General features: G+C 36.1%; 1 protein-coding gene and 1 pseudogene across 1 annotated transcript; both read left to right on the forward strand.

Moving 5' to 3' along the window:
• The first annotated feature begins 1294 nt into the window (after positions 1-1294).
• Positions 1295-3116, forward strand: LOC141334809 (myelin protein zero-like protein 2; annotated as a pseudogene).
• Positions 3117-4885: 1769 nt separating this feature from the next.
• Positions 4886-13068, forward strand: LOC141335540 (myelin protein zero-like protein 2). The gene is made up of 4 exons (XM_073841039.1): positions 4886-5100; positions 9179-9348; positions 9610-9820; positions 12111-13068. The coding sequence occupies exons 1-4, from the start codon at positions 5046-5048 to the stop codon at positions 12272-12274; spliced, it is 600 nt and encodes a 199-aa protein (XP_073697140.1). The 5' UTR covers positions 4886-5045; the 3' UTR covers positions 12275-13068.
• The last annotated feature ends 986 nt before the right edge of the window (positions 13069-14054 follow it).

The following is a 14054-nucleotide window of genomic DNA, read 5'->3' on the forward strand; positions in this document are numbered from 1 at the left end:
ATAGGTTTATTAATGACGTCACTTGAACCAGAGGCTGCGGCAGCAATTTTTCAATATTCAACAAGATGGCAGCAGAGTAAAAAAAAAAACAAAAAAAATGTCAAACATGATTTTAGAATTCTTTCTGTAATTGTGCATGTCAGGACAGACAAGCAGAGTTAGACTAAACATTTTAATTATAGTCCCGTATAATGACCGACAGGACAACTGTATGTAACATTTGTCTGTATGTAACAAATACAAAAGCTAGTATTGTTTAACCACTTTACTCGTTTTTATAGTTTTTCTGCTGCACTTATCAGATTTACACTGTAGTGCCGTTCATAAAATAAGATTATACAAGATTAGATTAATCCTCAGGGGGTTAATGCAGGCATTACAGCAGCTTGAAGTGGATAATGCAGTGCAAGATTAACGATAGGTAGAAACAATTTGAAGAAATAAAATCTTAAATGAAATACACAAAACATACTACTCTAAATGTATTTACAAATAGCCTATATAGGTAGGCCTACTACTGCAGTGAGTGGAGAGTGACCTAGTGAAACAGATTTAATGGGTGGAAAGGTTGCAGTCTCAGTTTAAGCAGAGTTAAACACATTGATCAAAACCAGACCCATGAAAGCTTTATCTTAATGCCATATAATTAGTTCAGGATAGTTAGGTCAGAACATGTCAGTGCAGCAATAGATCCATGTGACTGAACGATGTATGAGCTGATTCATTATTACCAACATGTAATACTGTATAATGGTTTTAATGGTTCAGATTGTAACTTGTGACTAATTGTTAACTGGAAAGACTGGAGATCAACTAGCTAAAAGGTTTAAGACCCTCACAAGATTGCACTGAATGTATTTCATAGCTATTCGGTTGTGTGTAAAGGTTGGGATTTACAATGACTGTCAAAATATGGCATGTAGAATAAACAATGTAATTCATGTAGACATTTAGATGCAGATATTGTCTTTTTTCACATTTCTATATATAGTATTAATAAAAATTTAAGATTTTTTGCTTTGTAACATCTGTACCAATCTGATAATCGATTGTAAATTAGATCAAGTATAAGAGAGTTATGACATGAATGTGTCTACGACAAGTATCATGAAGTTTGAGATAACTTGATGGTTCTCTCTTTCAATGTTTGGTTGAAACCACAGAGAATGTACATTTTAGTGCCAAATTTAGGGTTAGAGAATGTAAAATGTTGTTGGAACGAGTTGTTTGTGTCACTTATATACTTCTCTTAGTAACATGTAAATCCATGGTTACCAGGTGAATAGAGGTAATTATGTTCTCGGTGTTGGAAGCAGCCAATGGGACAGATGTACGGCTCAAATGTACATTTAAATCTACCCATCCTCTCTCTGAAGAAAGCGTCTCTGTATCCTGGAGCTTTCAACCACTTGGAAAGATGACAGAAGAATTGGTGAGACTAAATAGGTGTGGAGTTAATTTATCTGAAAATCTTTATTTACTGATTGAAATGAGGCTTGGTACAGGCCATGCGCTCTTTAAGCATTGTTCAAAAACCTTCAATACAATTTTCCTTCTGCCCCTCTTCTCTCTCTTACTCCTTTCTTTCCCTTCTTTTAAACCCCAATTCCAACCTCATTTCAAGTGGGTCATAGTCTTTCCTTTTCTTTTTAACTTTCATCTTTTCTCTCTCTTTCTTTTACTCTGTCATAGTTTTTGCTCCACCACAGGTGTGCATATCCGCTGGATGCAATAACATTTAAGGGTCACACTGTATGGTCTGGTGTAATGTAATGAAGGGTGACACATCCATCACTCTGCAGAATGTGAAGTTCATCTTTAATGGTACCTGCAGCTGACAAGTCCAAAATCAGCCTGACTTCCAGGGCTTTGCAGGCGAGATCAGAGTTGTTCAAAAAGGTAAGAGCAGATGCTGTGACACTTGTTTGAAAAATGAACTTGAAAAATAATTTACTCGCCCTTCCAAACCTGTATGGCAGTGGAGGTGAAGGTTGTATGAGTAGGATACTGTGGTCTTTCTTTGATCCCAGAAGCTGAAGGACAGAGGTATCTAATCAGCTAGGCTAGAATAGCAGACAGTCTTCTCTGAGATGGTTATGGTACAGACAACAAGAGTGTAAGAGTAACAATAGTGAGTGATATTGAATTTTCTGGCCATGCTCTGATAAAGTTTCACATCCTGTTTTTCAGACAGATTTTTCTCACCCTTCTTTATTTGGTCCGAAGTACTTTACGGGCATAATTATTTTAATGATATTTTATTAACAATGTTTGGGAGGAGCACATTTAGATGATCAAGCAATTCAGCATAAGTGGACAATAATATGTATATAGCCAACTCATCTCTGTCCCACGAAAATTTTCCGGCATCCCCCTCCACCCCAACTCCTCACTTTTACTTATTCTTATCCAAGCTTAGGGATAAGGGAGATCCCTTGGTTTGGGCTATATAGTCAACATTTGAAGTGATCAAAACAGTTCATCAAGACAAGAACGGGTGTTGTTGTGGTTTTAGTACAACATTAAGGTTTTAATCCACTTCAAATGTTGACTACTGTATTCCGAGCTAGGAGCCCTCCCTCGGGACCACGCACCAAATATGCATACTATGTGCTCGGTCTGATTGTATGTAAGTGCGAACTCATGAATACAGTATTGCCAAAGCATCAGTATATAATACAATTAAATAAGCAAAAATAGGGGCAACAGCACCTATGGTGATTGGCCCCTAATAAGGTCACAAAACTCAACTACTACTGATAATATCAAGGATGTATCAAAGTCCACTAAAGAAGATAGCACTTTTTCATTTTTTACTCCTGATTTTTTGGAATAGTCTTTCTGATATTGTTTGGGCCTCAGACACACTCTTTTAGATTAGATTACAATAAAAACATGTCTTTCTAGCCAAGCATTCACACAGCGCATCTCATAACCTTGTACTTATATGTGATGCAATAGTGAAAACTGCACTTGATCATCGGCTTAAATAATATAAACAGCAACTATGCTAATTGTTCTTCTTTTGCTTTCTTGTTTCTGTCTCGGGATGCCTATCCCAAGGTTACTTAAAAAAGAAGAGAGATGACGCCAACACTCATGAAGACTTCACATGATGGCAACTATAAATGGACTTGGACATACAAAACTGGCAAATATTATCCTTATATTGTAATTACTGCCTTTATGGGTAAATTCACAGATTTTCAATCTGCTTTCGTGTTACAACCTCTTTCGTACCTTTAAATGAACAGTGTTTACTCTTTCTCTTAGTTTACGAGGACCTAGATAGACGTGTACCAGATAGCAAAACTTTACAGAATAACGAAAATGGTGTGTCATTTGTCAAAATGATGTGCCGTGTTTTGCATCATCAGAATGACAAAATGCTGTGTTTTAAGTCATCTAGGTGAGTTTTGCTGACAAATAAATTGGGCGTCTCAGAACAATCATGTACTTTGTTTATTTACATATATCACCACATTGTAACAGCAGCAAACTTACCTTTTAATAATATTGCAGGATAGCATCATTTTGTGTGTGTGTGTTTTTTTTTTTTTTTACTGAAAACATGACTTGTATCTTTGAGCTATTGCCATATGAACATTACTTTGTTGCCAGAATATGTAAACATTTTGGTTCAAACCATGGTTGTGATGCCATGGTTCTACTATAGTAATATTAAGCAGTAATTGTAAGTATAAACACTAGAGTAGAACTGTGGTAACCTTGACTATAGTAACCATAGTTTTTGAAATCATGGTAAATTTTGTGCACAGCAAAACCCCCATTGTTAAACGAACACTCCCCAGTGTGTTTAAAAAAGTAGAACTGAAATAGTAAAAAGTTAATGAGATAATTAGTTGATTAATTGAGTGATGAAGAACATTTGCTGTTAACAAACTGAATCACTGTGAGAATTATATAAACACTGGGGAATGTTGGTTTAACAGGGGGGTTTTACCATGTAGTTACTATAGTTTTAAAATGCTGTAGTAGGTAAATTTCAAAAAGAGTACAAAAATTCCATTTGTAATGCATGTTTGATTAAAGCATCTGATCAATGTAAATGTATTTGTATGTTTGATATGTTCATTGAACCTTCAGGTCATGTGTCTTAATTGCTTTTGAAATCTTATTTTTACAAAATGAACATAAAAATAACATCACTATTATTAGTAATATATAAACATTTACTGGACTGAAGCAATGTATTTAATTATCCCTTTTTTTTAGAAAGATCATGTTCAAATATATCAGTTATTAAAATCAATAAAAAAACTACAGCGCTTTGATAATAAAACTAAGCATCTAAATTGTTATAATTGCCTGTATGTTGTTACAAAAAAAGAAGGACAGATTAATTTACAGTATTGATAACTATGAGATGAAAAGGCTTGTCTGTGCCTAAAAAATGTAGGGAAACGTTTTTAATGACGTCACCTGAACATAACGCCTGCAACTGCAATTTTTCAGTATTCCACAAGATGGAAGCAAAGAAAAAAAAATTATAAAAAATAATGTCACACCTGATTTTAGTATTCTTTCTGTCATTGCGCATTTCAGTACAGACAATTAGAGTTAGACCAAATATTTTCGTTGTAGTTTTAAGAAAATGAACATATGTAACATTTGTAGCGAGAGAGAATGACAAATGAAACTAACATTTGAATCCCAGTGGGAAATGATACTGTGTCAATTATACTTTCGATTAAAATGGATGTTGTTGCTACACTGCCTATGAATGACAAACATGCAGTGACATGCACTGGATACACAAAAGAAAACAAACTTGTGGGAATCCGAAGTGCAGGTAGACTTTTGCCCGACAGGTTTTTGGCGACGCCTTTTAAAACTCCTCCTCCTTTCACACATAGAGAAGAGTAAATAGTCTGAGTGGTTTAGCATGGCCGCTGTGCTCAGGAGTACGAAGTTCAACTAATACTTAGATATTAAATGTATAGACAGTAAGTGGTTAGATATAGAGTTAATAGTGGGCTACTACCATTTAAAGGAGCTCTGATAGCTCCTTCAGTATTTTTTCTATGTGTCGAGTCTGGCTTTACCTGTTTCCTGCGCTATGTGCGCTTGTCTTGCCAGGTGAGTTTCCTACTTCCTGAATCCACATTTGATTTCGAAATAAATATGAAATGTTTGATGTGTTTTGATGTTTTTTAAATATTTAATTTAACGAGTTATTTGTGGTGTTAGGAAGATTCTTTGCCTGCTATGTTTGGCAATTTGAGACTACTGTGGTTACATTATACTTTGGGTAGTCTCAGAGTAATGTAAATCTTTAACAAGCTAGTATGGTTTAATTACTAATTTTTAGTGCCTTTCTGCGGCACTTATCAGATTTACACTGGTGCCGTTCATAAAATAAGATTATACAAGATTAGATTGATCCTCGGGGGGTTAATGCAGGCATTACAGCAGCTTGAAGTGGATAGCAGGTGCAGTAAGAAAGATTACATATATAGGTAGATAAAACTAGGTAGAAACAATTGGAAGAAATGGAATGTATTTAAAAAAAAACAACATCTAAAATGAAATACACAAATAATACTATAAAAATCGAAATGTATTTGCAAACAGCCTATATAGGTAGGCCTACTACTGCAGTGAGTGGAGAGTGACCTAGTGAAACAGATTTAATGGGCTGCAGTCTTAGGTTTAAGCACAATTAAACACACTGACCACAGCAGGACCCGTAAAAGCCTTACCTTAATGCCTAATAATTAGTTTCGGTATAGTTAGTGCAGAACATGTCAGTGCAGCAATAATTCCAGGTGATTGAATGATGTATAAGCTGATTCATTATTACCAACATGTATTACTGTAAAATGGATTTAATGGTTTAGATTGTTGTGATTATTTGTTAGCGGGAAGGACTGGAGATTAAAACACTGTTTAAAAAGTTGAAACCCTCACAAGATTGTACTGAATAATTTTTATACCTATTCAGTTGTGCATAAAGGTTGGGATTTAACATGATAGTCAAAAATAGCGTGTTCATGGACAATGTAGTTTATGTAGATATTTAGATGCAGGTATTATCGTTTGTCTATTTACATTTCTTTATCCACCTTTTTCTTCAACACGGAAGTAAGCCTATATGTGAGACTTCCGGTTCATTAGCTGCTATTGGGAAATAACGAGAAGAATGACAATGTGCAGTAAATGGTGAAACTGTTTGCACTACAAACCAGTGTGCTCATAATTAAGATAATACATTAAAAAATATTGTAAGACACAACAATTTGCAAGAACAATCAGCAAAAGAGTTGTTTTTGTGCAGCTAAAAATAGCTGGACGCAGATGAGACCGGAAACCAGACCCATAAAATTTACAAATGGCTGCGCCCACTCTTACGGGAAAAAAGGTGGTTACAATGTCTGGTTAAAATGACTTAATGGTTATGTATCTTTCATGTGAGAGGTTTTGCTTTGTTACACCTGATTGTACTGAACTGATACAGTACTGTAAATTAGATCAGGTCTGATAAGAGAGTTATGAGATGAATGTGTCAACGACAAGTATCTGTCATGACGTTTGAAATAACATTATGGTTGTAGGGGAATTTACAGCTAAAACCCAAGGAGTAGATATGATGAACAAAGACCAGGGGCCTCATTTATAAAACTTTCTTACGCACTGATTTGATCTTAGAGTGTTCGTACGATCAAATCCACGTCAAAGTACAGATTTATAAAAACCGTCTTTGACGTGGAAAAGTACTTATCTCCACGTCAGATTCCAGCTTGGCGTACGACCGTTTCCTTGTGGTAATGCCTGGTATTGCAGATAGTTCAGCCTCACTATAATTTGATTTCTTGCGCTCCTTTTTTCTTGCCATTGTCACAGAGTTTTTGCTTTAGGAATGAGCTCATTTTATATGTTAATTAATTAAGCAGGGGCGTTTCGACGGCGGAACATTCAGCTGCACACAATTCCACGATCATTTGTGATTTATAACCGAATGACTGGCGTACGCATGGATTTCGTGGTACGTTCGTTTTCTCTGAATCGCTCTTACGATCAAATCAGAAAAGTTCTTAGATAAAATCAAGGATGGTTTCTACGCAAGTCTTTATAAATGAGGCCCCAGAAGTCAGAGATCCGATCAACTGAAGAAAAATGTCATCTAAGTTCATCAGCAGAAGTCAGCTTTAACACTCACAAGGAGTTCGTAGGCCGCTCTGCGTACGCAATTGATACATCAGTAATTATACCCTAACAGAGGTCACTAACTACCTCATTATTTAGGTAAAAAATAATTCTGATTGGCTACACTCTAAAAATGCTGGGTTAAAAATAACAATTTCTGGGTTATTTGGCAACCCAGCGCTGGGTAATGCATTTAAACAAAAAAGAAAGATTGTGAGACTACAGAAGGTTTCTGTTTATACAGTGGTAGTTTGAAAGGAATACAGTGTAATACAATTCATTCAGGAAGTTTCTTGTCAGTCAGGTTTTCTCTCAGGACAGAACACAAATGACCACTTACGAATGTATACTATTCTAATCTGTTTGGCACAGATTACCCAACATTGTGTTACACTGACCCAGCACTGGGTATGTGTGTGAGTGGGTTCATGACCCAGCAGCTAAGTTACAGAAAAAAATACCCAGCATCTGGGTAAAAAATAAAAAAATAACCAAATAAAATGATCCAACAAGCTGAACCTAGCATTTGGGTAAAAAAAATAACCCAGCATTTTTTAGCATCATTAAAATTACCCAGCACCTGATTAAACATACAAATTAACCTAATAAAATGAGCCAGCGAGCTGAACCTAGAATTTGTGTAAAAAAAAAAAACATTTTTTAGCATCTATACAAACTACCCAGCAACTGGGTAAACATTTTAAAAATAACCCAAAAAATTACCCAACAGGCTAACCCAGCATTTTTTAGAGAGGGTGCTCGCTGCAGAGCCATATGGGAGGAGCTGGAGCTCCAGCTCCCCCTTGCTGGAGGTAATGGGTGGAGATAGACACCTAACCACACCCTAACCCTACCCCTTACCCTATCCCTAACCTTAACTCCACCCATTTGTTCACTCAGAGGTGGAGCTGGACATCAAGAGAGGTGGAGCTGGAGGCCATTTGGCTCTGCAGTGAGCAGTACTTTATTTTTTTAGAATGTCGAAAAACAAACTTAACAAATGTACATAAAGTTAAAAAAAACACATTTCTGATGGGTGTCAGGTGACGAGCGATTCGAAGTCACACGCAACATGTCACTCCCTAGACGTATATATATCTTCCACCAATACATCAGGTTGATGGAAGATGTCCATATGCGTATTCCCAGGACACAGGTCCTGCACAGACAGATACTAATTCACACACACACATAGAGAAAACAAAACTTCTTCAAGGCTGAGTTGTTCAAACCCAAGCTCTTATCAGGAACTTTCCCCAAACATCCAGATATGAAGTAATTTTTCTCAGCTAGAGGTTTCAAACAATATTCTTCATTATTTTCTAATGTTTAAAGATGAAAAATAAAGTACATGCTTTAATTGTAAATTGGTCATGTAGATGTTGGGTCCTAATGACCTTTGTGACCTAAGCTGTCATAGTAAGTCAAGAGTAAATGTGAGTTTTAACATGTTGGGTGCGTTTCTCAAACCAAGGAGAGAGCACATTCCAGTGAGAAGACATGTAGACCTTATTCTTCAATGCAGAAGTAAGCCTATGGGTGATACTTCCAGTTTATTAGCTGAATAACAATGCGCAGTAAACGGTAAAACTGTTTGCACTACAAACCAGTGTGCTCATAATTAATAAGAAAATACATTAAAATAATACAGTAAGACACCAAATTGCAATATCAAGCAGCAAAAGAAGTTGTTTTGTACAGCTAAAAATAGATGGACGTGGATGAGACTGGAGGCCAGACCCATAAAATGTACAAACCCACTCTTACAGGAAGAAAAGGATGGATACTACTTTTTCACATGGGAAAGTCATTCACATCATTTAATATTTTTAATAATAATAATAATTAGCAACCATTCGAAAGGATATATATTAAAGCGGCAGGGGTTCTAGAGAGTGTACATTTTAGTGCCAAGTTTAGGATGAGAGAATGTAAATTGTTGTTGGAATGAGCTGTTTTGTCACATATATAGCCTACTTTTCTTAGTAGCATGTTAATTCATGGTTATCAGGTGTACATCAGGTGGAGGGAATGGAGATGCTTACACCCTCAGAGTTGGAAGCAGCCAATGGGACAGATGTACGGCTCAAATGTACATTTAAATCTACCCATCCACTCTCCGAAGAAACTGTCTCTGTATCCTGGAGCTTCCGACCACTTGGAAAGACGGCAGAAGAATCGGTGAGACTAAATGGGTGTGGAGTTAATTTATCTGAAAATCTTTATTTACTACTGGGTGAAATGAGGCTGAGTATAGGACATGCGCACTTAAAACGCTGTTCAAAAGTCTTCAGTACAATTTTCCTTCTGCCCCTCTTCTCTCTCTTGTTCCTTTCTTTCAGTTTTTTTAAATCAAATTCCAACCTCAATTTAATTCAAAAAGTTCTTCCTTTCTATTTAACTTTCATCTTTTCTCTCTCTTTCTTTTTTACTCTGTCATAGTTTTTTCTCTATCATGGACGTGCATATCCCCCGGATGCAGGCACATTTAAGGGTCACGCTGTATGGTCTGGTGATGTAATGAAGGGTGACGCATCCATCACTCTGCAGAATGTGCAGTTCATCTTTAATGGTACCTACAGCTGCCAAGTCCGAAATCCTCCTGACTTCCAGGGCTTTGCAGGCGAGATCAGCCTCAGAGTTGTTCAGAAAGGTAAGAGTAGATGCTGTGATACTTGTTTGAAAAATTAGCTTGAAAAATCATTTACTCGCCCTTCCAAACCCATATGGCGAAGGTGAAGGTTGTATGAGTAGGATACTGTGTTCTTTCTTTGATCCCAGCAGCTGAAGGACAGAAGTATCTAATCAGCTGGGCTAAAATAGCAGACAGTCTTCTCTGAGAGTGTTATGGTACTGGCTATTCTCTGAGAAAGTTTTACATCCTGTTATTTAAACAGATTTTCTCATCCTTCTTTATTTTGTTTTGAAGTACTTTATAGTTATAATTATTACATACAGTATTGCAAAGTCATCAGTATATACAATTAAAGCTGTGACAGGAAAAATAAATAAAATAAGTTGCCAGTACTGGTAATAATTATTATAACAGTAGTAATATGTACAGTCAAGCCGAAATTATTCATACCCCTGGCAAATTCTGACTTAAAGTTACTTTTATTCAACCAGCAAGTTTGTGTGACCGGAAATGACACAAGCTTCTCCCAAAAGATAAGACGATGTACAAGAGGCATCATTGTGGAAAAAAATATTTCTCAGCTTTTATTTACATTTGAACAAAAAGTGGCATGTCCAAAATTATTCATACCTTTGCAAACTGTCACAGTCTATGGGAAAATCCAAAGTTCTGTACCATTCCAAATAGTCCAAGCTGTTCTAAAGCATCCCAATTAGCCTGATTAATTGGGAACAGCTGTTTTAATCAACTCAACAGGTGAAAAACAGAAGCTTTCTGCTGTTGGTTTGTGGACAGTCATGGCTAAGACAAAGGAGCTCACTGAGGACCTGTGGCTACGCATTGTGACTGCTCACAAGTCAGGAAAGGGCTATAAGACCATATCTAAATGTTTTGAAGTTCCAGTCGATACAGTGCAAAGTTAAAACATAAAAGATGTTCCGCACTGTGAAAAATCTCAGAGGCTGTGGTCTGAAGCCAAAAGTGACACCTTTGCTGGCCAGGAGGATAGTGAGAGAGTTAAAAAAGAATCCAAGGATCACCACCAAGGACATCCTGATGAACCTGGGCTCTGCTGGTGTCAACATCTCAAGGCAGACAGTCCAACGGACACTGCACATCGCTGGGTTCCACGGACGCAGACCAAGGAGGACACCACTTCTCCAGATAAGGCACACATTTCAGCACGACAACGACCCAAAACACACAGCAAAAGTGGTGAAGAAATGCTTAGCAGACAAAAAAATTAACGTTTTGCAGTGGCCCAGAGTCCTGACTTAAATCCAATTGAGAATCTGTGGAGGGAGCTAAAGATCAGGGTGATGGCAAGGAGACCATCCAACCTGAAAGAGTTGGAGCTCATCGCTAAAGATGAATGGGCAAAAATACTAGTGGAGACATGCAAAAAGCTGGTCAGCAATTATAGAAAGCATTTGATTGCTGTAATAGCCAATAAAGGCTTTTCTATTGATTATTGAGAAAGGTGTGAATAATTTTGGACATCCTGCTTTTTTTTTCAAATGTAAATAAAAGACGAGTAATAATTTTTTCCACAATGATGCCTCTTGTACATCGTCTTATTATCTTCTGGGAGACGTCTGTGTAATTTCTGATAAAAAAAAAAAAAACTTGCTGGTTAATAAAAGTAACTTTAAGTCAGAATTTGCCAGGGGTATGAATAATTTTGGGCTTGACTGTACATGACATGACATGGATTTTATATTATTTTATAATGTTCCATGAGGTTTACTTATAATGTTAATAACATTTTTTTGCACAGAAAAAAAAGTGGAACAATTATTATTTTCAATCCTCATTCTGACCAATCCTCATGTCTAAAACGACCTGTTTTAAGGGACATGGCCTTTAAGACTTCTCAATAATTGGTCACTGTTATGATTGGCTAACGTCATTGCATAGGAAACAGCATCAACGCCCCCTCGCTATTGCACATGAGTGTTTTAACAACGTGATCAACAAAAAAAATTGGTAATTTCCAGACAAAGCATTATGAAATCATTTATTTACAGTTTGTGATACAGCTGCATTCAGATCTAGTAACATCTTTCAACAAATGTTCTTTGTGATTTCTCCATGACACTGTGCCTTGTTTACAAAACAACATGTTTCGAAGTCCGAACAGTCGTTTTAAGGTATAAAACTTGCAGAGTGGCACAAAGACCTCTTAAAAGACAAATTATCAATGCAAATTTGATTTCTCATGTCACGACCCCTTTAAAATAAATGGAATAAAATAAACATTCAATAAGACAGTCAACCATTAAGAATACTCTCTCTTTTCTCCTTATAGTCTCATTCTCTGAAATTGCAATTCTGGCAATAGCTGTGGGTGGATCCATTGGCATCGTTCTCCTGATCCTCATCATTTATATTGTTGTGCGTGTATTCCGGAGACATGACGATGACATGGGCATTGAGATGGAGAACCACAAATCAAAGGATCAGGTGCTGTGAGAAAGAATTGCTGACTCAGGTTTTAGTGAGTCTGTGCTATAGTTTTCTGTCTGCACTAACCCATTTTTAACTACATTATATACACAGCATGTTTTGCTACATAATTTTCTAGATTTTTTTCATCTGGCAAATTGATCAGTAGACACTTACTTTCTTCTACTGATAATTTTACAGAGATACGTTTTTAGTTATCATAACCTATTTTTTATCTTTGACTTTTTAATGTATGAAACCTTAAGGTGAGGTACATTTTTATACATAAAGTGAAATACTTCATTCTGTGTTTGTTGCACTGCTTTATGGCACTTTGCACAGTCACACCTATATGATCTGCATATACTCTATGCATATGTGCTATTGTGCATGTTTGCATCTATGATCGCGTGTGTTTCTGTACATACATTATATGTGGTTCACAAACTTGTGCAGCAAAAAAAAAAAAAGCTATCCATTTAAAAGAGCAATATAATTTCTAAAACCAGTATCAAATTTTGTAAATATGTAGCATGGATGGAATCAGAAAAACTGCACAAAAAATATTGAACAAATGGTGTAACTTATTCTTTGTACTGCCCATCTTTTAGCATAAACCTCAAATCTTCAGTGTTCTGGGACTCTATGTTCTTAAATATTGTAAATTAGGAATTTGCTGTTTAGAAAATATCTTTTAATACTGTAATTTTTACTGTAATGTTAATCTCAAATTATTTTAGTTTTCTTGCATTTTTTCAAGTATTGTTGCATTTTACAAATATGACACCTTTTAAAAGTAAAAAAAAAAGTGTTTTTCAAAAGATTGTTTGTGGATGTTATGTTCTTTTTGAATTTTTAGCAAGGTAAAACTTGTTTCAAAAGCCATTTTCTGACTTCTATCCCCACTGAGTCTGATTGTATGCCAGTTTATGTAGGACTTCTTTTGCAAGGGTTAAATTCTAACTTAAATTATACTATCCTAGTATTGGTTGTGATTTCATGAAATTGCCAAATTTTATAACTAGTATTGTGCTTATTCAAAGGAGAGGTTATTTAGTCATTGTAACAACACACAAATAAGAATGCTGTGAAAAAATATATAGCAAACGTGTGTGTATATGTTATATTATATATATAAGACATTTTGCTGCAGAGAACAAAAGTTTGTGAAAACAATTCAACAAAGGCATCAGTACACTATTAGAGAAAGTTTAAGTGAGTAATTCTTGGAACGTAAGTTGATGAACAATGGAGAAAAATTGAATTGGCTAAAACGTCCATGTTCAAAATTATCCAACCACCAAAAGTCAAATTTGGTGCAGAATCGTTTATTCTTTAAAACCACAAATAAACGCTGATTGGAAGTGCTTAGAAGCTTCTGTCACCTCTACTGCAATCTTGGCCCATTCCTCACCTGAAAAAGCTATCAGATCACTGATAATCTTTGATTTTCACTTTGCCACTGCTTTCATCAAATTCAACCAAATATTTTCAATGAGAATTAAATCTGCAGACTGAACAGGACACTCAAGAACATTCTATGACTGATCCCTGAACCAAGCATAAGTAGATTTGAATGTTTACTTTGGGATGATTGTCCTGCAGGAAAGTCCGTTGATCATTAGCTTCATTCTTTGTACAATTCTTGCCAAAATGGCCTGGTACTTTAAAGAATTCATGATGTTCTTGATACAGTTATGATTTCCACTTCCTGCAACAGGAAACACTGATAAAAACACCCCATAACAGGACTGATCCACCTCCATGTTTGACTGTGGAGATGGTGTTCTTCTGCTTATAAGCTTTG

The sequence above is a fragment of the Garra rufa genome, chromosome 5 (genome assembly GCF_049309525.1).
Source record: "Garra rufa chromosome 5, GarRuf1.0, whole genome shotgun sequence".
NCBI lineage: Eukaryota > Metazoa > Chordata > Actinopteri > Cypriniformes > Cyprinidae > Garra > Garra rufa.